The 26176-nt window shown below is 39.5% G+C and overlaps 1 protein-coding gene across 1 annotated transcript in view; it reads left to right on the top strand.

Annotated features, from left to right (window-relative positions):
- Nucleotides 1–9660: 9660 nt before the first annotated feature.
- The window catches only part of CMAS (cytidine monophosphate N-acetylneuraminic acid synthetase), a 31877-nt gene continuing 15361 nt past the window's right edge, over nucleotides 9661–26176 (top strand). The window contains exon 1 of the mRNA XM_020994264.2: nucleotides 9661–10028. Coding sequence (XP_020849923.1) covers nucleotides 9775–10028 — 254 coding nt within the window. The 5' untranslated portion in view covers nucleotides 9661–9774. The remainder of the gene's footprint in view (nucleotides 10029–26176) is intronic.

The following is a 26176-nucleotide window of genomic DNA, read 5'->3' as shown; positions in this document are numbered from 1 at the left end:
TGAAACAATATGATTTTTGTTTTTTATTAATATGTTCAATTATGTTCATCATTTTTCTAATAATAAACCAGTCCTGCACTCCTGAAATAAATACAGTCTTCTCATATTATATGATCTTTATGATATGTTGTTATAATTTACTTAACATTTTATTTAAATTTTCTGCATCAATAATAATTAGGAATGTTGGTCTATAGTTTACTTTCTCTGTTTTGATTCTGCCTGCTTTAAATATCAAGATCATATTTATATCACAAAAGGAATTTGATAGATAGTTTATGTAGCATTGGAAATAATTGCTCTTTAAATGTTTTGTAGAATTTGCTTGCAAATCCATCTGGTCCTGATGTTTTTGTGTTTTGCTTTGGGGGTTAGTTTATGTTTTATTCAATTTCTTTTTCTAAGATAGAATTATCTAAATACTCTATTTCCTATTTTCTTAATATGGACACTTGATAGTTTGTAAGTATTCCTCTATTTTATTTAGATTGTCAATTTTGTTGGTATGTAGTTGAATGAAATAGCTCCTAACAATTACTTTTATTTCTTCTTCATTCATTGTAAATTCACCTTTTCATTTTTGATACTGGTAATTTGGTTTTCTTCTTTCTTTTTAAAATCCAACTTGCTGGGGAGGTAGTTGGCTCAGTGGATACAGCACTTGGCCCTGGATTCAGGAGGACCTGAGTTCAAATCCGGCCTCTTATCAGACACTTGACACTTACTAGTTGTGTGACCCTGGGCAAGTCACTTAACCCCAACTGCCTAAAAAATAATAATAAAATAAAATCCAACTTGCTAAGGACATCTACTTTTTTTTCAAAAACAAAACAAAGTTGAACAGTTTTTAAGGAAAAATATTTAAACTATCAATAGTCATAAGAAGATGCTGACAATAGCTAATAATTAGAGAAATGCAAAATAAAACTCAGTTTATCTCATAATCCTGTAAAGCAGACACTGTAGATATCATCATTTTATAGATATGGAAACTAAAGACTTGAACTTAGTTTTGCTTTTAAGTCAGGATTTCCTAATCTTGGGTCCATGAATTTTTATGATTGGATTTCTGTGTGATATTTTCCATTTTATTTGATACATTTTAAAACATTACTCTCAGAAAGTCTACAGATCCATTACACATACACACAATGTTAAAAAAAAAAACCTTGATGTAAGTCTAGGACTCTTGCATTTCTCTAATCAATAATAATTTTATATGATTATTAATTGTTTTGATTTCTTCATTGGAAAACTTCCTGTTCATATCTCTGACCATCTATCAATTGAGAAATGACTTGTATTCTTATAGATTTGACAAAGCTCTTTATATATTTTGAGATATGAGACCTTTATCTGAGAAACTGTCTATAAAAAGTTTTCCCAATTTTCTGCTTTCCTTCTGATCTTTGTTATATTTGTTTAATTTGCACAAAAACTTTTTAGTTTAATGTAATGAAAATTACCCATTTTATACACCTAACTTGGCTATCTCTTACTTATTCATAAACTAAAATCTTAAAAATATATAAAATAATATTCAAAATGATAGTCACTTCACCAGGAAATTAATGCATTCTAAATCAATGAAAACAACCACAGCTTCATTTCTAAGAGTGTACAGTGTATTTCTACTCCTCTCTGCCCTGATCCCATTCCCAACCCAAGGGTAATTCAGGACTCAAACTCTTCCAAACTTAACACTACTACTATAGTGACAAAATAGATAAAATTTCTCTCTATAGTCAAAGAACACTCTTGGATAATCTGGAACCTAGATTTCAATGAAGTGCTGAGTCTGTCTACTGTGAGGCTCCCATGAACATTTTTAACCATGCTTATTTTAGAACAGACTTTCAGATCTGCCAACAAGATGTTGATAGAAGCCCCTCCTACTGCTGGACATTAGAACGAGTAAGAAAAAAATCCAAGTTTTTTAGGGAGAAAGTAACGCTCATACAGGGCAGCTAGGTGACGAGGTGGATAGAGAACCGAGCCTGAAGTCAGGCTGACTCATCTGGCCTCAGACACTTACTACTTGGGCCAGTCACTTAACCCTGTTTGCCTCAGTTCCTCATCTATAAAATAAGCTGGAGAAAGAAATGATTAAACTACTCTAATATCTTTGCCAAGAAAATGCCAAATGTGGTCACGAAGAGTCAGTCACAACTGAAATGACTGAACAAAACAAAACAAAAACACCAACAGAGAGTAGGTAGTCTTTGTATGAGAAAATGGTTGCTGAAATATCTGTTGGCCACTAGGTGGACCCAGTCCCTTGTAAAATTAATGGCAAGATAATGGCAACTCCAACTAGATGAATGGAATAAAAACCCATTAGATCACAAAGTTGAAAGCCATAGTCTGTTGGATATTAACCTAATGTATAGTAGTAACATCTAAACAGCAGAAGGAGTGGGACAGCTAGGATCCAAAATCAGTCCTACCACAAACTAGCAATCTAAACATAACCATTTAGCTTTTCTGTGCCTGTTTGTCTTTTATCGGGGTGTGGCCACTGTGTCACACTGAAGTACATACTGATAATGAGGTTGACGCATACACTGCAAGAGCTAGGTCAGTGTTTAGGAGGCTACAAAGGAAAGTATGAGAGAGAACAGGTGTCAGACCGACTACCGAACTGAAGGTCTACAGAGCTATTGTGCTGACCTCATTGTTGCATGCCTGTGAAACCTGGACAGTACACCAGTGCCATTCCAGGAAACTGAACTGCATCCATTTGAATTGTCTTAAGAAGATTCTGAACATCACCTGGTAGGATAAGATATCAGACACTGAGGTCCTTTCCTGTACTAAACTGCCAAGCATTCAAACTCTACTACAGACAGCACAACTCCAATGGGCTGACCATGTTGTTCAAATGCCAAACCTATGCTTGTCAAAAAGATTATTTTATGGAGAACTTATACAGGGCAAGCGCTCACATGGCGGTCAGAAAAAGCATTACAAGGACACTTTGGAATTGATTGTGTGACACGCGAGACACTGGCACAGGACCACCCAGCATGGCATGTCCACATTAGAGAAAGTGCTGTGCTGCATAAGCAAAACAGAATTGAAGTAGCTCAAAAGAAACCCAAGATGCCCAAATGTAGAGAATTCACCCAGAATGCTCACATGGCCTACTTGTACCTGACCTGTGGTAGAGCATTCCAAGCTCGTATTGGTCTGTTCAGCCACAGTTGGACACACCGTAACTCGACTCTAACATAACAGTGTCTTTTTGGTCCTCTTCGAGAATGAAGGACAACAACCAACCTGTTTGTCAAAAAACTGAGAACTTTCTGTGATTGTTATAAGAATTTTTAAATGAAATACATATGAAAGCTTTTTTTTTAAATTAAGTGCCTTATAGATACTTTCCTATTTATTTTTATTTATTTATTTATTTGTTTATTTATTTATTTATTAGGCAGTTGGGGTTGAGTGACTTGCCCAGGGTCACACAGCTAGTAAGTGTCAAGTGTTTGGTCTGAGGTCAGATTTGAACTCAGGTCCTCCTCACTTCAGAGCCAGTGCTCTATCCACTGCACCATCTAGGATACTCTCCTATTTATGAACATCCATATAAATAAAACAATTTTCCATAGGCTATGATGTCCCTTAAAACAGAGTACTGACCTTGGCTACTGATAGCCAGAAACCTTTATGGGCTATTATGGGAACCTAGCTATTACTTCTAGTAAAAAATAGGTTCTAAGTCCTTGACAAATGACTTTAAAATGAACTTTTCAAACATAGTCTATTCCCAAGAAGATTGCTGAAATTATTAGCATCAATGGATTGTTAACATCAATCAGGAAATAGAGGAAATAGCATTAGTGTGATTTTCAAATCAAAATAAAAAGAATACGGCATTAGGTTACTCACACTTTAACTGCTTCTGTAATATCAGGCTAAACAGGCTCCTCACAATATACAGTGCCAGGCGCCAGAGGGAAAATTTTTAATATCTTCCCAAGCTGGGTTATGTAGTATGACTATGAAATAATAAGGTTCACAAGGTCCTAAGAAAATTTGGGTGAATCTCATCTTCAAGCGGCAAGTTGTCTTACTTTGAGGACAGAGGAGTCTAGCATTTATATGGCATTTTACTGTGTACGAGGCACTGTGTCAAGGACTTCGCAATTAATATCTCATTTGATCCTCACAACAGCCCTATGAGGTAGGTGCTGTTGTTGTTATTCAGTAGTTTCAGTCCTGTCCAACTCTTCATGACCTACCTAAAGTTTTCCTGACAAAGATACTAGGGTGATTTGCCATTTCCTTCTCCAGTTCATTTTATAGATGAGGAAATTGAGGCACATAAGGTTAAGTGACTTGCCCAGGATCACACAGCTAGTATCTGAGCTTGGATTTGAACTCAGGTTTTCCTGTCTCCAGGCCAAGCACTGTCTCTATTGTGCCTCCTAACTGCCAGAGAAGTTTAAAGTTCACATAGGAATATAAGCTTATCACTTTTAGTCACGTGACTGGAGAATGTAATAGTTGAGCAATTTTGGCACTGCTATCTAAGACCCCTTTACAGGGGTAAGACCTTACTTACAATGAAATAAATCTATGCTTTCTCATGGGCAGACTAGCATAGTTTTGTATCTGACAATAAAATTGCCCCTACGACTCTAGGTAGAGCTCTTCCAGAGCTCAATTAGTATGGAAATGGAAAAGGGAAAAGGGAAAAGGCTCTTTTCATAAGGAACAGTTAAGGGTTAAAAAGAAAAAGGAGAGGGAGGATTTTTGCTTTAAGGAAGACAGTTGTAATTATTATCAAAAGATGTAATAAGGTATTGCCTCTGTTGCGGAAGAACATTCTGATACCTAATAGAGTGGGGAAAGAATTTTGGTTTAATATAAATTATTGAAAACATGTATGAAGAAACAGCTTATAGATGGGGTTTCAGAAAATTTTGGAGAGAAAATGTTCTGTAGTGTGAATTCAACAGGCTCAATCTCTTTGTTAACGAAGTGGAATGATGTCTCACTTATGTTGGAACAGTTTAATGTTATAAATAGCCACAGAAATATTTATTTTTTTAAAAAAGTAAGTAATTTTAAGTGTAAAAGAAACAGTTTTAAGGGTATTGGTCAATCAACTAGAATTTATTAAACACCTACTATGTGCTGTGCTAAGGGCTGGGAGTACAAAGATAAAAATCATTCTCTCCTCTCAAAGAGCTCACAATCATATTGCATATTGGGAAGCCAATATGGGTAATCTCAGAGAGAAGACACTAAGATTAAGGACTGGAAAAGGCTTCATGAAAAAGGTGGAACTCAAGCTGAGATTTAGAGGGAGCCAGGGAAGCCAGGAGGTAGAGATGAGGACAGGGACCGTTCCAGGCCTCAGGGACAGACAGTAAAAATGCTCTGGATTGAGAAATGAAGTGTCACTTTTGAGTAACTGCCAGGTTCACTGGATTGCAGAGTACAGGAAAGAGAGTAAGGTGTAAGAAGCCTAAAGTGGCCAGGTTATTAAAGGCTTTGAAAGACAAATAGAGAATTCTATATTTGATCTGGGAGGTGACTGAGAAGCTCTGGAATTTATTGAATAGGGAGGTGATATGGTCAGACCTGCATTTCAGGAAGATCATGTTAATGGTTAATAAGGTGGATTGGAGTGGGGAGATCTGAGGCAGAGAAACCAACCAGCATGCCATTCCACTAGTCCAAGTGTGAGATGATGAGGGCCTGCACCAGGGTGGTAGTGAAGAGGTCTAGGGGTTCTGGGGTGCTGGGACCCCAAGATCGCGGTACCGGACCCTGCTGAATGAATTCAACTCAAATTTTCTTCAGCCAGAGAAAAAGTTTATTAGTGATAAATCACATTGACCAGGTGACGCCCGTAAAGACGAGCAGGCATGAGAAGTTCTCAGCCTTTTGAGAGTGAGATTCTCAGCTGGGTGACGCCCATAAAGACAAGCGGGCATGAGAGGTTCTCAGCCTTTTGAGCATGAGATTCTCAGCATCTGAATGAGGGCCAAGGTGGATCTTAAATACTAAAGTAAACTTTGGGTGGCCAGAGAAGGGGGTTGGGAAAAAGGTCTAGGTAAGAATTCTAATTGGGGAGGTCAGAGAGATTGAATAGACAATGGGAATAGATAATGGAGGGAACAGGAAGGCAGAAGTTTGAAAGGCATTTGCACAAAATCAAGGTGGGGCTAGGACTTTCAAAAGGAGATAAAGGAAGTCGATAAGGAACAGTTTGAGACCAGAGAAGGCCTTTCTGTAGCCTGTAGACAAAAGGGAGCCTAAGGCTTTCAAAGGGAGATGAGGGTCTGGGGCCTGTGAGTCAGATTCCCTTTTGGGGCAAAGGGCCAAGATCTTGGCTTGGGCCCCGCCCCCATCAGCAGCAGTGTCATAAGAAATAACAGGACACATATAAAACATGTTTCAGTGACAGAATTGGCAACTGATCATATACCAGGGGTGAGAGAGAGAGAGAGAGAGAGAGAGAGAGAGAGAGAGAGAGAGAGAGGAGTTGAGGATAACACCTAGGTTACAAGCCTGAGTGACTAAAAGGATGGTGCTACCCTCAATAATAATTGGAAAGTTAGGAAGAGCAGAGTTCTAGAGGGGAAAATGAGTTCAGTTGTGGATATGTTAAATTTAAGATGTCCGGGAATATCCTGTTCAAGATATCTAAAAGACAATTGTAGATGAGAGACTAGAGGTCAGGAGAGATGGTAGGGCTAGATAAGTAGAGCTGAGATTCATCTTCACAGAGATGATAATTGAAATGATGGGTCCTTATAAAACCATTAATAAATAAATGAAATTGTACAAAGAATTCTGGCCTGGCTTCAGATATAGGTGACATTGGTTCTGGTTCTGGTTCTGCTACTGGTCAGGGGTATTATTTAGGAGAAGTTACTTTACTTCCCTGGGGCCCAGTTTCCTCATTGGCTAAAAAAAATGGACACCCTCCTATAGTTTTTGGCATAGTCTGAAATTTTGTTTTGTTTTAAAAGCAGAAAAGGTAGCATTGTAGACTGGGAATCAAATGATTTGAATTTGGAGAAAAAAATGTTTTTAAATACAAGCTCTGTCACCTTGTATGCAAAGAAAATTAACTTACCTTCCTTGGGCCCGTTTTCCTCAATTCTAAAATGACAGTTTAGGCCTATATAATCTCTAAACTCCCTTCTAGTTCTCTGATCCTATGACTGTGTAACATATTCCCCTTATGCTTTTATTATAGCTTCCCTTTCTGTAATGAAATTCATTCAATAAGTACCTTTCAAATACTTAATCTCTTTAGGTTTCATCTGTAAAATCAGGATAATAGACTAAGTGATTTCTAAATTTCCTCCTATGCTTAAATCCTAAAATCCCATGGATGTAAGCACTCAAGGCAATATTCTCAGTTCCTGGCAGAAACAATGATAAATAATTGTACTGAATTAAATTGAACAATCCCTGACTTTAAACAGCTTACCAATTAGTAATGGTGATAAGACATGCATGTAAACAAGCACATTTTAAAATAAAACATTATATGTTTACAACAAAACTATAAACAAAATCCGAGTGCAAGAAGGGGCCTTAGAAATAATCTCCCTTTATAATATTTCTATCTGTTTTTTTCTCTCCACTCATACTGATAGCCTCAAGAAAGGCTCTCAATAAACTCAGAAGACAACTGGACACCATGTTAAATTTCTGTTTTGTTGTTTTTCAGTCATGTCCTACTCTTAATAACCCCATTTGAGATTTTCTTGGCAAAGATACTGGAGCAATTTGCCATTTCCTTCTCCAGCTCATTTTACAGATTAGGAAACTGAGGCAAACAGGGTTGTGACTTGCCCAGGGTCACACAGCTAGGAAGTGTCTGAGACCAGATTTAAAGTCAAGTAGATGAATCTTCCCGACTTCAGGCCCAGCATTCTATCCACTGTGCCACACTGAATCCTGGGATATCTCCAGCTGTCTTGACTTTTATCTCTCTGCCACTAGACTTATAATGATTCTAGAAGAGAAAGTTAGGCTGAAGATTTCGTGCAACTCTGCTTTACCTAAGTCTGCTTTATTTAAGTCAAAACATTAACCCATGATGACACTATCCTCTTTGAGATGGATGAACAATAACTGATACCCTAAACTACTGTGATAGGCTTCTAACTGGTCTCCTGACCTCAGTGGTTTCTGTACTACAATCTATCCCCCACACTTCTGTCAAAATGATTTTCCTAAAGCTCAGGCACACCGTTGTCATTTCCTTATATATAATAAACACCAGTTATCTCTAGGACCAAATATATACTCCTTTGCTGGCCTCAAACCATTACAGTGTGAAATCCTTAAGAGTGGGTATTGTCTTTTGCCTTTCTTTGAATCCTGAGTTCTTAGCACAGTGCCTGCAACATAGTAGGCCCTTAATAAATGCTCATTGACTGACTGACTTTGAGTTTGAGCCCACTGTCCCCAAAGAATGAAGAGGTATATGGGAATGTGTGCCTAGGTGTGCCTATTCCCCTTCCTCCCACCCACCATGGTCCAGCCAAATTTGCCTTCTGTTATGCATCTATAGTACAGCATCTCCTGTCTCTGTGTCATTACCCTGGCTATCTTGTTCCAGCTTTGGAACTCAACCTCTTCTTCTAAGAATTCCTAGTTTTCCATCAAGGCTTTGCTCAAGCTGTCTCTTCTACGTGAAGCCTCTCCTTATCCCCACAGCTGCTAATGTCCATTCTTTCCTCTCCCCCTCGTCATCCCTTTGGTATTTATTTTTTATATGTACATGTTAATTCACAATGAAAATAGCATTTGTATACTGCTTTAAGTTTTGCAAAGCACTTTACAAAAAGGGGAAACTGAAGCAAGCAAAGTTAGAGACTAGACTCGCTCTTCCAAGCTCCAAACCCACAGTCCCTATCCACTGCCCCACCTCAGGCTAGATTGTAAATCCTTCCTGGGGAGGTACTATTTTATTTTCTTTTTGTCTTTGTATGCTGGCAGCATCCATCACATAAAAGGCCATTAAAAAATAATTGTTGATTGACTAATGATTGAGTGAAATGCCTTCTTTTCACAGAGGAGAAAATCTTGGGGCCCAATAAGTGACCTGCCCAGGTCACAAGGAAGGCAACTGAGCCCGTGTTTCAAGGCAGATTCTTTCACTAAATCCCAGGATCTCTTGAATCTTTCTTACTTCAGTTCAGAGGCCAGACTGAAAAATCCTTTAATGAGAGGGACTATTTCCTTTTTGTCTTTGTATCTCGGCATCACTTAGCCCATAATAGATAAAAGGACAGGATAGGATAGGCTAGGATAGGATAGGATAAAGGATAGGTAAAGGATTACTTATTGACGATTGGATTAAAACACCTGGAGATATTTCACAGAGAAGGAAAACCCGGGGGTGGAGGGCGGAGGCAGGGCAGGAAGGGACTTGCCCAAGGAAACAAAGTCATGAAGAAGGTAACAGAGTCAGGTTCTTTCACTAAATCCCATTGTCTTTCGGGCATCACCTTCCGGGCTCTGTTTCCTGACTTTAAAACAAAACAAAGCAAAACAACCACGTACAGTCCACCCTCCGCCCCGCCCAATCCACAAGAGTCCGGGGTCCGGGATAGCCCAAGAACCTCGTGGTCCGCAAAGCGCAGCCAGAACTACGACTCCCAGCATTCCCCGCGCGGCCTCCGCGGGCTGGGCGGGGGACGGAGCCCAGGCTGTGCTGAGGTGGCAAAGGAAGCGATCCCGGATGTGGCAGAGCCCCAGTGGCGACGGCGGAGAAAGAGGAGGGGAGGGCTGAAGATGGACTCCTCCGAGAAGGCAGCCGCCACTTCCTCCCCTCGAGGTCGGCCGCCCCGGGGTAGACCCCCGAAGCTGCAGCGCAACGCCCGCAATGGCGTGGGCAAAGGTGGGGAGAAGACCCCGCATATGGCGGCCTTGATTCTCGCGAGAGGAGGCAGCAAAGGCATCCCCCTGAAGAACATCAAGCACCTGGCGGGGGTCCCGCTCATCGGCTGGGTGCTGCGCGCAGCCCAGGACGCCGGGGTCTTCCAGAGGTGTGCATGCGCAGAGGGGGCCCAGGCTGACGGGGGAGGGGCGCGGGGGCCAGCTTCCTCCCTCTGACAGAGCCTTCACGAGTGGGGGTGGAAAGGGTTTGGCATTCGGGGACCCGGCTCCCTGGAGAAGAGGGTTTTAGCCCCTTCGGATAACGCGGGGTAGTGCTTAGACCTTCCCCTCTATTATCCCACCTATAAAATGGGGAAATTGGTTGCTTGTCCCACTGCTTACCCTTTTCCTCTCCCCACTCACAATAATGCGATAAATGAATGAATGAATGAATGAATGAATGAATGAACGAATGAACGAACTTACTATGTGCCAAATACTATCTGAGGCAATAGGTGCTCGGTTTAGAGGACCTACAAGAGTTAATTGAACCCCATAGACAATGTCTTGTTGCTTACTGAAAAGGGTGACAAAGGGGTGCAGGAATGAGTGAAATTGAGATCATCCAGGCTTCATTTAATTCCCAATTTCGAGCAACCTTCCTCGTCCTCTTCCTGTGAGTCAGCACTATCTAAAGTGGAGCCAATGTTTATGCAAAGGTGAAAGATACACGGAATATTTATAGTACACAGCTTTGATAGTTTTATTGTAATATTCTTGTAAATGATTTTATCATTTAAATTTGAACATTGCCATGTTCAGAGAATGGCCTATCCTTGGCCCTTGATGCATCTGGAATGCACATTCCAGTTGCTGGGCCTGTTGTAAAAGATGTTCCTGCCAGCTGTTCAAGGAGATAGACTCTCACAGATGACTAAGGGGAAAGGAGGAAATATTTCTTAGTAATTATGAAGTGAATTGCTGTAACCTCAGATAGTGGCGAAATTGCATGTAAATGTTTTGCTGTGGGAATTGCAGTATTTCGGTTTTTTAGTGAAGAGGTGGCCTGGTGTAGTGGGTTGAGAGCTGTTGGTCAGTTGGTCAATAAGCATTTATTATTAAATGCCTAGTATGTGCCAGCCACTGTGCTAAGGGCCCCAACAAACTCCCTACTCTCTTGGACCTCACCGTCTAAGAATTATGTGTAGACAGGCTATACGTGGAAATAACAGGGAGATAATCTCAGAGGTATGGCACTAAAGGAGGAGTAGGAAAGGCTTCTTGAGGAAAGTGGGATTTATCTGAGTCTTGAAGGAAGCCAAGAGGCAGAAATTAGGAGGAAGATCATTCCAGGGCATGAGGTGGGCGGCAGTTGAAGAAAATGCCTAGAAGAGAGAGATGAAGTATTTTTCTCTTGAAATCCAGTGTTACTGGATTGTCAAGTATGTGGGAAAGTGTAAGGTATAAGAGTGATAGTATCTTTCTAGGTATTTGGTGGCTAGATTAAGAAGGTCTTTGAATGCCAGAGGACTTTATGTTTGATCCTGGAGATAAAAGGGAGCCAGTGGAGTTGATTGAAGAGAGGAGGGGTGAGATAACATGGTCAGACCTTCTATTTAGGAAAATTACTGATGGCTAAATGGAGGAAAGATTGGAGTGGAAAGAGACTTGAGGCAGGGAAACCAACCCGCAAACTATCAAAGTAATTCAAGTATGAAGTGATAGAGGGGCTGCACCAGGGTGGTGACAGAGGAAAGAAGGGAATATATTTGAGAGGTGTTAAAAAGATAAAATCAAAAGACCTTGACAACAGGTTACAGAGAGGTAAGAGAAATCGAGGATGACACATAGCTTGTGAGCCTACGTGACCTGGAGGGTGGGGGTGTCCTCAACAGTAATAAGGAAACTAGGAAGATTTGGAGGGCAGGATAATGATTTCAGTTTGGGATACGTTGATTTTAAGATATCTACTGGACATCCATTTTGAGATGTCTGAAAGGTGTTGGAGATTTGAGACTGAAGGTCAGCAGAGAGATTAGGGCAGGATAGATAGATTTGAGAATCAAGTAGAGAGATGATAATTAAATCAATGGAAGCTAATAAGATCACCTAGTGAAGTAGTATAGAGAAGAGGAGTCAAAAGGCCTGTCCTCACGTCCTCTGACACACACTGATAATGTGACCTTGGGCAAACCACTTGATTTTTTCAATGCTCTAGGCAACTCCCTAAGAATACAAATGGCAGAGAAGGTGCCAAGCAGCGTTGATACAGGAAGTTCATCAGGAGATCTATACACTGTTGAAGTCATAGGCCCAGTCCCTATCTCTTTTCCAACTTTTTAGTAGTCTGTATTCTACACCTGACTCTGTATCTGACACTTCCGAGTTGGTGCTTGAAAAATGTTTGTTCATTAAATGAATTCAAGTGGTTTATAAAGGTGCTCTTGGCAGAGGAATTTCCTCACCCAGCAACTTCCTAAATGAATGAAACACAGGCCCAGTCTCTATCCCTAATAGAGACATTAAATTATGTAGAGAGAATAGGAATGCACATAAATTCATTCACAGAAGAAAAAAAAATCCAAGAAAAAGGCTAGGGAAAAAAAAAGACAAAACTGTGACTTCAAATGTTTTTATAAAACTGCACACAGAATGTGTAACAAGCAAAACTTGTTTTAAATTAGGGCCCACCCAAAAGTGGAAAGAATATCTCAAAATGTAGTAGTTTCCTTTTTGTCAAGAAAAGATTGGATGACTATGGGTTGGGTATATTATAAAGGTAATTTTTGGTTGTATATGTGTGTGTGTGTGTGTGTATACGTATGTATATATGTATGTATGTGTGTATGGATGTATGTGACATCTGTAAATTATGGAATTTTAGAACTGGAAGGAGCCTTAGATAGCATTTAGTCCAAACCACATTTTGCAGATGAGGAAGCTAAGATCCCAAAAGATGAAGTGATTTATCTAAGGACACATCACTATTTGGTAGCAGAGCTGAGACCACAACAGCTGAGGCTATTAGTACATACTGATTTCTGCTGTTCAGTAGTCCCGTCTACTCTTATTGACACCATATCTCATTTCTGAAAATTAAGTGCTTTGTACTTCACATATATTATCTCATTTGAGCTTTTAAGCAACATATGAGATAGGTACTATAGATGTCCTATTTTATACATGAGGAAACAGTCTCACAGAGCTTGAGGTCCCTGGTCAAATTTCTAGCCACTGTCAGAGATGGATGGGATTTGAATCTAGGTCTTATCTGATTTCATGTTCCACACTTCATTCACTGCTATACCTGTGATCTTGTCTCCAACTTTACTGTAATTGAAGCAACCTACGTTTCCTAAGCCCCCTTCTTCCATTATTCAGAACTTCTCAGCATCATGACCTATTTCCTCCTTTTGCCAATCATTCACAGAATAAGAGATATTGTTAGTCTTCTACTTTGCACTATTATCCCATTTATTCCCATCTTCTCCTGTTTATTATTCCAGCATTCACCTATTTCTCAGGGAAAGCAACTTGCAGTTGTGTAGGGAAGGTGCTCAGTTCCACGTTAGAGGACCTGAGCTCAAATCCTGGCTGTACCCCCCCCCCTTAGTTCTGTGTAACCTTGGGCGACTCATGTAAACCTATAGAATGAGGGAGTTGAACTAAGTGAGCTTCCAGCTCTAGATCTATGTTGTGGTCTATAATTGATTTACCTACAGATATGCTCAGGTCTCTCCAACCTTCACCTCAAAAAAAATTCCCTTGACCTATATTCCATCTGGCTACTGTCTCAGCTGTCTGCCAATACATTGTTATATGTCTTGAAAAAGTTTTCTGTATCTAGTGCTTCTATTTCCTCACTACCCATTCTCTCCTCAACCCTTTCCAGAATGACCACTCACCACTTAAGGCCCCTTCCTCCACTCTTCGGTGAAGGTGGTCAACTATGAGTATGACACACTGCATAGAATGTCAAACTCTGATATGTTGGGTAGTTTTGTCACTGCTTTCTTCCCTCTCATTTATTCTTTGTAATAAGAGAAAAAGGGAGGGATATATAGGAAAATGTAGGTATTCTAAAACTAAAAGGTATCAATAAAAAACTTATTTTAAAAATTAAAATTAAAAAAAAATATTCCTTCAGAGGTCACCTGTGATCTAAAAATCAAATCCAGTGGGCTTTTCAGTCAGTAATGTTTGACACTGTTGTGCTTTCCCTTATACTTTTTCCTCTCTCAGCTTCAGAGGCAGCAGTCTCTTAGTTTTCCTGCCTCTCTCATCATGCCTTTTTCACCTTCTCTTCGCCTGAAGCATCCAGTCTTAGCTTTCTCTAAAAACTTTGAGAAGAGTGGAAAGCATTAAATTTGGAACCAGAAGACGTGGGTTTGAGTCCCACCTCTCACCTGTGTCAGTCTCAGTTTCCTCTTCCAGAAAATGGGAGAATGCTTTGGGGCAGCCAGGTGGCTCAACGGAAAGAGTGCTGGGCCTGGAGTCAGGAAAACCTGAGTTCAGATCCGGCTTCGGACACTTGCTAGCTGTGTGACCTTGGGCAAGTCACTTAATCTCTATTTGCCTTGATTCACTGGAGAAGGAAATGGCAAACCACCCCCACAATCTTTCCCAAGAAAACCCCATGGAGAATATATGGTCCATGGAGTCAAAAAGAGTTGAGAAATATTGAACAACAACATTTGCTTTGTCTACTAACAGGATTGTTATGAGGAAATCATTTTACAGGCTAGGTGCTTCATAAATGTAGCACTTTCCCACCTATCTTCACTCTCTCCCTTGTCAATTTCACTTCTTTTCCATACCCTCAATTACCACCTCTATGCCAGTGGCTCCCAAATTGGTATCTCCAGCCTTGACCTCCTTTCTGAACTCCAGACTTAGAAAACCTGACCACTTGTAGAACATTTCCACCTGTATGTCCCAGCTTAAACTCTACATGTTTAAAATTGAGCTTGTCACGTCACCTCTCCCTCCCAAAAACGTTTCTTCTCACCTAACTATTTCTCTCTGTGGTGCCAATATTTACTCAGCCTCCCATATTTAAAACCTAGGCCTAGTAATTGACTCTTTCCCCTCCTAAACCTTTCAGTGCCATTCGATTACCAATTGATTCCATCTCTGCAATATCTTTGACATTCAGCCCTCTTCTTTCTTCCCCCTGCTACCACCCTATTTCTGGCCCTCCTCACTACTCTCCTCAATTGTTACTAATACATTACTAACAGGTCTTCCCACCTCTCCATCTCACACCCTCCAAATCCATACTTGTATTATTGCCGAAATAACCTTTCCTATGTATGTATCATGTCGCCTCTCTGCTCAATAATTTTTAGTGACTGTAAGCCAAGTAAAGCTTGGATTACTTTGCTTGGCATTCAGCGTCAGTCATAGTTTGGCTCACCCTACCTTTCCAGGCTTGTTTCACATTACTCCCTTCCATGAACTCTGCATACCAGCCTAGTTGGACTATGCTCTCCAAATACACCCTGCGATCTCTTGCCTCTGCTCCTTCCTCACACTGTCCTCTAAGCTTAGAGTGTCTTTCCTGTTGAATTCCTACCCCTTAAAACTCAACTTAAATTCCTTTTAATCATGTAATATATATTCTATTCACCTTTATTTGTGTCATCCCCTTACTAGATTGTAAACTCTGTGAGGACTGACATTCTATCTTATCTAAACTTTGTATGTTCCCCAATGCCTCTCATAGTGCTCTACACGTGGTAAAGACTTAATAAATTGTTATTGACTTAATGAACCATGGCACAAGTTGTTATTGCTATAGCCCAAGTTATTGCTGTAACCCCTTGCTATTGACAGCTGCCTAACCCTACTTTAGAAAGAACCTAGCAATTTTTATTCAACCAATTAAGCACTGGAAGTTCTATGTTTGAAAGGAAAGTGTTTGTGTTTTTTCCTTTGCCAGTGTTTTGAGTTGTTTGGGCCTCCCAAAACAACAGTTCTCTAAAGAAAGTTATAGATAGAGCCAAGCAGAAATAGGAGCTGACACTAGAAGATATGAAGGTGTTTGAAGTATGAACTGGAGAGATAAGGGAATGACTGTGGCTTCCTCTTTATAGCTATAGATGGGGGTAAATGAAGTATTACAGAGTCTCTGAGTAGGAAGGGGTTTCAGAACCATTTTTCAGCTACCTTCCAGAAGAGGAATCTCAACATCCTACCTGATAAGTCATTGAAAAATAATCAGTACTTTGTTTAAAGACATCAAGTGAAAAGCAAACCACTTCTTGCTAAGGTAGCCCATTTCACTTTTGGACATCTCTTTTAGGAAATTTTTCCCTTATGTTAAGCCTAAAAGCTGCCTCACTTTAACCCGTTTTCCCTAGTTATCTGAGGGCAAGAGGAACAGATCCAATTTCCCTTCCAAATGATAGCTTACAAATATTTGAAGATGGCTATCAGGCCACCTTTCCCCTATTTTTCTCTTCAGTTTCTTCTTTTTCAGGCTAATTATCCCTAGTTCCTTCATTTTATCCTTATATGGAATGATTGCAAGGCCCTTCACCATCCTGATGAATAATATTAGAGCTACAAAAAACCTAAAAGAACATATAGTCTTACTGCCTCATTTTTCAGATGAGGAAATTAGGTTCCAGGCAAATGATTTTTCCCAGGGCCACAGACCTGATATGTAGTAGAGTTGACATTGAAACAATGGAAAAATGTAAATCTGATAATAACTAATTTTAATGGAATGGGTTTTTTCATAAAAGTTAATTTTTCAGATTATTGAAGCTTACTCCTTGAAATCCTAAAGCTTTTTTTTTTTTACTGTTTCTAATATAAATCTTTCTGAAGTGCTATATGACATCCCTGGCTTAAAACAGAATGTACTAAATATAATAGTTTCTTAACCTTTAGTAGGGCTCAAACCCAAACTCTGACACATCCTAGTGCAACCCTAAGCAAGTCATTTAATCTCTCAGTGCTAATTGGCAACTCTCTAAAACTAATAAGTTATGCAACTCTCTAAAACTAATAAGTTACAGGTGAGTTACCCGTAATAATCTTCAAGGAGTTTTCATATTAGGAGTTCCATACCTTAATGACATTATAGGTTTTTAAGTTCTGGTAGGTTTCTTTGAAAAATCAATCTCAAAATCATCCTTCTGTTGTTAGGGGCTTTGCTTCTTAGCTATCCTTGGCAATATTATCATTATCAATGGCTGTCACATTACTTTCTAAATACTGGAGGGTGGGGAGAGGACATTAAGATTCATCTCTGCAGTATTCAGTTGTAGCCCAGACCAGTAGTTCTTAGAAAAGGGGGCAGCAACAAGTCACGTGAATGGACTATTGTTAATAGGGTTGAACCTCCTCCATTCAAAATAAACTTCTCCCTTATTAAGGGACAGCACTTCCCAAGAACTCTCAGATCTGCCATAAAACTTGGAATGCAAAAGTTGTGTTTTTGCCTCCAGTCCTCAGAAGGTGTTAAGGAGCAGGCTTTAAAATTCCAGCAAGAAGAAAGATGACCTGACTAGATTGGAAGTCGAGGAAAGCACATAAGGGAATTTCATCTTTATCCCTTCATCTCTTGGCTCCTCATCTCAAGATTTACTGGCTAGGAAGGACTGCCAAATCCCTTCCTAGAACTGTGATGTTAACAGAGCATTGTTTATATTTGTATTTGATAACCATTTGTTGCCTAAAGCCTTTGTTTACAGGCAGCAATCCATGAAAATGTTATCATTGACTATCTCCTTTAGATGAGTTAAATGAGTCTAACATAGTTGGAGAAATTCAAGCATGTTATTATTTACCAATCAGCACTAATGCCTATGAAGAAGGCAGAAGAATTAATTTCTAACAAACAAATGATTGGAGCAGAAAAATGAAGAAAAATAAAAGACTAATTCCCTAGAGAAAGCATGCAATAGACTGAGGGACAGCCTCAGAGTCAGGAAATCAGACTTCTAACATATATCGGCTGTGTGATCCTAGGCAAGTCACTTATCAATGCCCTTGGCATCTTTCTGAGTCACAGATTTACATTGGTAGATGGAAGTTTTAGAAAGGACCAAGGAATCAGCATTTCCAGTACTGATGAAATCCCAGGTCTGGGTGAAATAAATTTTTTAATTAATGTACCAATTAGTCTTCCCAATATTAGTATTGTCTACATGTGAACATGTACTTCAAGGCTTTGTGATTTTGTCAGGCTGCACTCTCCCACCACCAACTGATTACAGCATCTTGATTGTCTTTGAAAGTTGCTGTGGCTGAAAAATTAATCAACTGATGGCCAAAATGGTGATGACCCTCTCTAATTTTAGCTGAGCCAATACTTAGTTGACACACATAGTGTCAATACTGGGTCTATCCTCAGAACCTTGCTTTTATAATTTGTGTTCATTGTTAAAGCTGTGTTGATGACTTTGAGTTCTGAATAACATTTCTGTTTTATAATTGATTTCATTTTGACTTATATTGTCAATTATCATCAGATACATGTCTGTGGGATAAAGTAAAATTCAATTTAGCACACATTTGTTGAATTCCTACTGCATGCAAGGCATTATGCTAGTCCCTACAAAGACAAAACAAAAATCAGTCCCTGCTATGTAGGCACTTTCATTCTACTGGAGGAATACAACATTTATGCAGAGAAGTCAGTGCTTGATCGTTTAAGGAGGAAAAAAAGGATTAACCACTCAGGAAATCAGGAGAGGCCTCCCATGGATGTGGCACCTCTCTGGACCCTTAAAGAAGCTAAGGAGCTAAGACACAGAAATGAAGAGGGATGCAAAGATATTTTAGGAGATAGGAGAAATCACTAATAACTAGAGGAATCACAAAAGTCTCTTATGGGAGATGGCATTTGAGCTAAGAATTCCAGGATATAGGAGGTAAAGCATTCCAGGTGTGAGGGACAACTTGTACAAAAGCACAGAGATAGAAGATGAGCTGTCATATTTGGGGCACAATATGTAGACCAGTTTGGCTAAACTATAGAATATGTAAGGGGCAGCAATGTAAAACAAATGTGGGAAAGCAGGGTAGAGCCAGACTGTAAGGAGCTTTAAATTCCTGATGAGGGGTTTGTATTTTATTTTACAAGCAATGGAAAGGCAGCAGGATTCTTGAGCCAGGGAGTAGCATGGTGAGATCTCTGATTTAGAAAAATCATTTTGGCAGCTATGTAGAGGATGGATTAGAGCGGGGAAGAATCAAAAGCAAAGACACCACTATAGACATTACATTATAAAATATTTAGGAGTCTACCTGCCGAAACAAACTCAGGAACCATATGAACACCATTACAAAACACTTTTCACACAAATAAAGTCAGATCAAAATAATTGGAAAAACATCAGTTGCTCATGGGTAGGCCGAGCTAATATAATGAAAATGGCAATTCTGCCTAAACTAATTTTATTCCGAAATTATTCAGTGCCAGTAAGCAAGTTTCAATCACACTACCAAAAATCATTTTATAGAGCTAGAAAAAATAACAAGATTTATTTGGAAGAACAAATAGGGAAGGTGGCCTAGCCATTCCAGATCTTAAATTGTGTTATAAAGCAGCAGTCATCAAAACTAAGAAATAGAGTGGTAGATCAGTGGAATAGATTAGGTATGCTAGACACAGTAGTCAATGACTATAGTAATTTACTATTTGATAAACCCAAAGACTGAGCTTCTGGGATAAGAACTCACTATTTCACAAAAACTGCCGGGAAAACTGGAAAAAAGTGTGGCAGAAACTAGGCATAGACCAACATCTTACACCATATGTCAAAATAAAGTCAAAATGGGTTCATGGTTTAGATGTAAAGGCTGATTACTATAAGCAAGCTTATAATTTACCCATCAGATTTATGGAGAACAAGGAATAGTTTACCTGTCAGATTTATGGGGAACAGAAGAATTTATGACCAAACAAGAGATAGAGAACATTATGAAATGCAAAATGGATTATTTTGATTACATTAAATTGAAAGGTTTTTGCACAAACAAAGCCAGTGCAACCAAGATTAGAAGGGAAGCAGAAAACTGGGAAAGAATTTTTACAATGAGTGTATTAGGGGCCAGATAGGGGTCTCATTTCTAAAATATATAGAGAACTAAGTCAAATTTATAAGAATACAAGTCATTCCCCAATTGGTCAAAGGATATGAACAGGCAGTTTTCAAATTGAAGAAATTAAAGTTATCTGTAGTCATGAAAAAATGCTCTAAATCACTATTGATTAGAGAAATGCAAATCAAAACAACTCTGAGGTACCACATCACACCTATCAGATTGGCCAACATGACAAAACAGGAAAATGATAAATATTGGAGAAGATGTGGGAAAATTGGAACACTAATACATTGTTGGTGGAGTTGTGAAATGATCCAACCATTTTGGAAAGCAATTTGGAGCTATGCCCAAAGAGCTATAAAAATGTATATACCCTTTGACCCAGCAATAGCACTTCTAGGGGTGTATCCCAAAGAGATGTATAGATGGGAAAAGGACCCACATGTACGAAAATATTTATAGCAGCTCTTTCTGTGGTGGCAAAGAATTGGAAATTGAGGGAATGCCCATCAGTTGGGGAATGGCTGAACAAGTTGTGGTATATGAATGTAATGGAATACTGTTGTGCTACAAGAAATGATGAACAGGCAGACTTCAGAAAAACCTGGAAAGACATGTATGGACTGATGCTGAATGAAGTAAGCAGAAGCAGGAGAACGTTGTACACAGTAACAGCTACGTTGTATGATGACTAACTTTGATAGACTTAATCTCTTCTCAGCAGTTCCAAGGTTTAAGACATCTCCAAAAGTCTCATGATGGAAAATGCTATCCACATCCAGAGAAAGAACTGTGGAGTTTGAATGCAGATCGAAGCATACTATTTGCTCTTTCTTTTTTTCTGTTTTGTTTTTTTCCTTTTTCTTGTGGTTCCTCCTATTGATTCTAATTCTTCCTTACTACATGACTAATGTGAAAATATGTTTAATAGGAATATGTATGTAGAGCCTTTCTCTGATTGCACACCATCTTGAAGAAAGAGGTAGGGAGAGAGTAGGAGAAAAATTTAAAACTCAAAAGCTTATGGAAGTGATTGTTGAAAACTAAAAATAAATTAATAAAAAAAATTTTTTAAAAAAAAGCAAAGACACCAACTTGGGGCTAATCTTAAAGTAAAGACACAAGTAATTGTGGAGGGTGGAGAGAGGCTGAGAAAGACCTTTTGGAGAAGGTGCGATTTGAGCAGAAATCTTGAAAGAAGTGAGGAGAGAAAGCACTCCAGGCATGAGCATCAGTTGGTCCAGAGACACAAAGTCTGGAGACAGAGTACTGTGTTCAAGGAATAGTGAGGCCAATATCACTGGATCACTAAATAGTTGGAGAGTATGGGCCATAGGAGGGTTGACTGAAAGAAATGGAGGTGTATGTTCAGTAGAAGAGAAGAATTGGAAGTGGAGGGACAGAGACAGGTTACTTGTCTTCAAGTATGTGAAGGGCTGTCACATGGGGCAGGGATTAGACTTGTTTTGTTTGGCCCCAAAACATAGAACTAGGAACAGTGACTACAAGTTGCACAGAGGCAAATTTAAATACATCAGAAGAACCTTCCTAACAATCAGAATGATCCATAAGCCGAGTGGTTGAGCTCCCCTTCCCTAGAGCTCTTCAGGCAAAAGCTAGATGAGGGCTTGTTAACTATATTGTAGGGGGGTTTCCTTTTGAGATACAGAGGGACTAGATGGCCTCTGATGGCCCTTCTAACTCTGACATTCTGTGAGCCTGTGATTTGGCAAAGTACTAGTCACAGAATATTCAGGTATTCTTAGATGTCAAATTTCCATTGTACCTAGACTCGCACTTTTACAATTAGGAAGAACCTTAAAAATCATCTACTCAGTCTTCCTAATATTAAATAAAATGGTTGGGCTACTTTTACATTTCTCAGTTATTAATATGGCATATATTCCTTTGGGGAAAGCTGCATCTGTGACTTCACTGGTGAAGAGTATATGCCAGTGTTGATTGACACCTGCTGTAGATGTAAAGTTGTTTTTTTGTTTTGTTTTGTTTTTTGGCTAGGTAATGGAGTCAAGTGACTTGCCCAGGGTCACACAGCCAGTAAGTGTCAAGTGTCTAAGGCCAGATTTGAACTCAGTTCTTCCTGACTCCGGGGCCAGTGCTGTATCCATGGTGCCACCTAGTTGCTCCTGTAAATTTAAAGTCTTAAAGAATTGCCTGGAGCATTAAGAAGTTCATTATTATTCTTATTTTTCACTTTAATATCCCAGATTTACTATGCCTTTTTATTACCTTAAGGTGTTTTCCTTGTTTATCCAATGATAGTTACCATTTGACCATTTCTAAAATGTTTTAAGTTCTTAAAGTCTCAAAAATGTCTAATTATTAAAGCAGATATTATGCTAAATTAGTATATCATTCAAATATGTTTAAAAGACAGAAGTTCATTATTACTCATCAATAATAAGACTGTCCTACTGGCACTATAGAGACATCAATGGGAAGAGTTAGAGCCGGTGGGATTGGATTTTAGTTCTGAATCTGCCACTTACTGTTTGGATGACCTTGAGCAAGTTATTTTACCTCTTTGGGCCTTAACTTCCTTGTTTGTAAAATGAAAGGATTGGACAATATTATTTCTAAAGTCCTCCAATTTTAGTTCTATGATCTTATGAATCCTAATGCAATAAAATACTATTTTTATGGCCTGGGTTGGGACCAGAATCCTTTTAAAACAGTTTTTCTGAGAAAACAAAAAAGGGAGTCTAGAAATTTTAATGGAAATATAAATAAATGATGGGAAATAAAGCAGACTAGTTTTTCTGTTTCCCTGTATTAATCTATAAGACTATGGCAAAAATGCATTTAAAAGCATAAACAACTTACAAAGTTCATCAGCATTTTCTGTACCAATCATTTTCATTTCATTGCCTACAACTAGGTGATAAGTTCTTGGCAAAGACCATTCTTTTTTGTCTTGCATAGTGCTCACACCCAGTCAAATACTCAGTCAGTGTTTACTGGTTTCATAAATCTGGTATGTCTCTTTAAGGCAATATTGCTGTACTCACTCCATAAGGCATAGTATGTAGCCTTCTACCAGTCCCTTCCTGGATTTGGAAAATTTAGAATAATTAGATAAGAATATCACATTTAACAAAAAAAAAGTCTTTTGGTAAAATAAAGACCAACTATTTTGTAGGTGACAGTCTACATTTCTAATAAAGAACTGAAGAAATCCACAAAGGAGATAGAAATTGTGTCAGGTGACTTAGAATTATGGACTGTTTGGCCTGGAAGGAACCTTATAGATCCTGGGTTCCTGCCTTGGGTGGGTCACTAACTTCTTTGTTCCCTAACTTCATTCATAAGGTGAGGAGGCTGGACTAGATAACTTTTAAGGTCAATCCCAGCTCTAAAGCTAGCATTGCATCAACACCCTTGGTTTACAAAGGAAGAAATCCAGGTACTGAGAGGTAAGTGACTTGTCTTAAGTTCACACAGAAAATGAGTGGCATAGTCAAGGCTAGAATATCAGGTCTCCTGACTGCTCTTCGTTTGCCTCTTGGCCAGTTGCAGAACTGAGCCCTTAGTGGAATAGAAAATGAGAGTTTAAAGTCAGTGAGGCTACTGCCAAATTCCATAAACAGTGGAAAAACAATTAGGAGTAAATTGCTAGTTTTAGTTTTACTATTGTTCCATTGGCAGAAAGCAGTTAGTTATTGATGTGAGGGTCATTCCTGAATCAGCTATTTGTCAGTACAGCCACTAAAGTGATTTTCCTAAAAGGCAGGTCCAATCACATTATCCCTTTCACTCCTTACCCCCTACATACACGCTCAGATTGCTCCCTCACTCCACCACATGCCAGATGCTCCCCATTGCCTCTAGGAACAAGTGAAAAATGCAATACCCTTCATAACTTTGCTCTCTCCTACCTTTCCAGGCTTCATACATCTTACTCCCCACCATGTACTCTTTGATGCAGTCACACTGGCCTTCTGGCTGTTATACAAACAAGACATTCTATCTCTTGGTTCAGGGCATTTTCTCTGACTGGAAATCCTGTCTCTCCTACACTATGACTAATGACCTCCCTAGCTTCTTTTAAGTCCCAACTAAAATCCATCCTACAGGAAGCCTTATCTTGCCCCTCTTAATTCCACTGCTTTCCCTTTTAATCATTTTGTATTTATCTTGTATATAGCTGGCTTTGTATCTATTTGTTTTCATGTCTCCCCTGTTGGGGGAGCATATGAAAGTAATCTCAAAGAGAAAGACATTAGCACCTGGAGGGTGGAAGCACAGACAGAAAAAGTCTCCTGCAGAAAGTGAAATTTGAGTTGAGTCTTGAAGAAAATCAGGGAAACTAAAGAAGTGGAGGTGATGGGACAGAGCATTGTTCTGTGCATAAGGGCCAGTGCAAAGGCAAAAAGAAAGGAAATAGAATGTTGTGTTTGGAGAATTGTAAGTAGGCCAGGCTACACTATAGAATGTGTGAAGGAGAGTAAGGTGTAAGAAAGATAGAGCACAGATTTTAAGAAGCTTTAAATGCCAAAAGTAGTATTGCTTTTTTGGTCCTTGAGCTAAAAGAAAGCCACAGGAGGTCCTTGAGTAGGGTGGTGATATGGTCAGATCTTGGCAGCTAAGTGGAGGATAGATTGGAGTAAGGAGAGACCATCAATGAATGATAATGGAGCCACCATATTTGAACTGTAGCATCAAAGTTCCACTGTACTGCCTAATGAAGTAGAATTAGGACTGATGAAAACGATGGAAATTTAGCTGGACTAGATCAAGTATCCACAGAAGAAGGCAGGGCTTTAAGTCACACAATTTTGAGAGCATTTAGGGATCGATTCTTAAGGTATCAGAAAGAGGGGAAGGCACCAAAGGCTTTATATTACCCCTACCCCCCAAAAAAGGCAACTGAAAGAATACCAATAACTACAGATACATATGCCTACATTCCTATTTATCTAGGCAAAAATTTCATGAGAATAATCTACATACATATTATGAGAAGGGAACAGGCAGACTTTGACAAACAGTATTCCCTAATAAAGCTTTTTTTATAATTATACAATTGACTAAAGGCATAGTGAATACCAGATTCCACCATGCTTATTGTTTATTACCTATAAAAATGCTAAATAGCATTACTAGATTCTGAAAAATCATTTTCAACGAGTGAGAAACAGAAATTAAGCCCCCCCCCCGTAAACTTTTTTTCATGTGACTTGAATTAATAAGCATACTATGTTGTCCAGCCCAACCCCAAGGTTGCTAAGGTTGCCTGAATGATATAGATCTGATTTTCATCATAATCTAATAATGTTACCTAAATATTTTCTACCCTTGCTAAGGAAAATTCACTGACAGACCATTTTATATAACAATTATATACCTCACAATTAAAATAATTTTGATCTAGGTAAAGATTTAGCCAAAGGTAAACAACATAGGTACTATGCCCAGGTTTAGGACCAAAATGGAAAATGGTGGAATAAGCAGTAAGTTGCTCTCACTCTCCCTTATTGACCTTGAAAAACCCAGAAAATACCACCCTAGGAAAAATCCAGGAGCAAAGGAGCCAGCGGAAAGACAGGGTATGCCAGTTTTTTAGCTCATGAGGCTACAGGGATTAACAGGAAAGGTCCCTCTTCCTGTGGCTGAAGGAGACCAGTACAGGACAGAAGGCATCCCGGCAAGCCCCACCTCAGCAAACCAGAGCGAGATCCTGAGCCCCAGGGAGATGGAGCAGGCAAACGCCAATAGCATGAATCTCCTTCCCCCTCCCCCACCTCCTGCATGGCTTGGCACAGCCAGGGGAACTAGCAGACACCAGTGCAGAGAATCACCAGTTGTGCAGCGGATTGGCATCCACCAATGGTTGAGCCTACCTGTGCTCTGGCACAGCCCCTGGTGAGGAGGCATCCTCCAACGGCTAGACTACCCCCACTCATGTAACTCCAGAGAAACACAGAAAAACCCCACCTGGCCTCAGCACACACCAGCCACCACCAGCTTCAGCTCAGTACCAGGTAAGCTACAGCCTCTACAACCTCCAGCTGCCAGAACCTGAAACCCCAGCACACAAAGCCAATGACCAGGCTCCTAACCCCCAGCACAAGAAGTGTGGACTAGTGCCCCCTGTGCCCCAGAAGCAGAGATCAACTTTAAAAGTTAGGAAAAAGGCAAACACCATGAGCAAAAGCAACATAGAAAAACAAAGACCATAGATTCTTACTGTGGGGACAGGGAAGATCAAAACACAAATTCATAAGAGGAGAGCATT

The sequence above is a fragment of the Phascolarctos cinereus genome, unplaced genomic scaffold, assembly GCF_003287225.1.
Source record: "Phascolarctos cinereus isolate Bilbo 61053 unplaced genomic scaffold, phaCin_HiC Scaffold_1;HRSCAF=81, whole genome shotgun sequence".
Lineage (NCBI taxonomy): Eukaryota > Metazoa > Chordata > Mammalia > Diprotodontia > Phascolarctidae > Phascolarctos > Phascolarctos cinereus.
The sequence above is the reverse complement of the archived record's forward strand: the minus strand, read 5'-3'. Positions and strand labels throughout refer to the sequence as shown.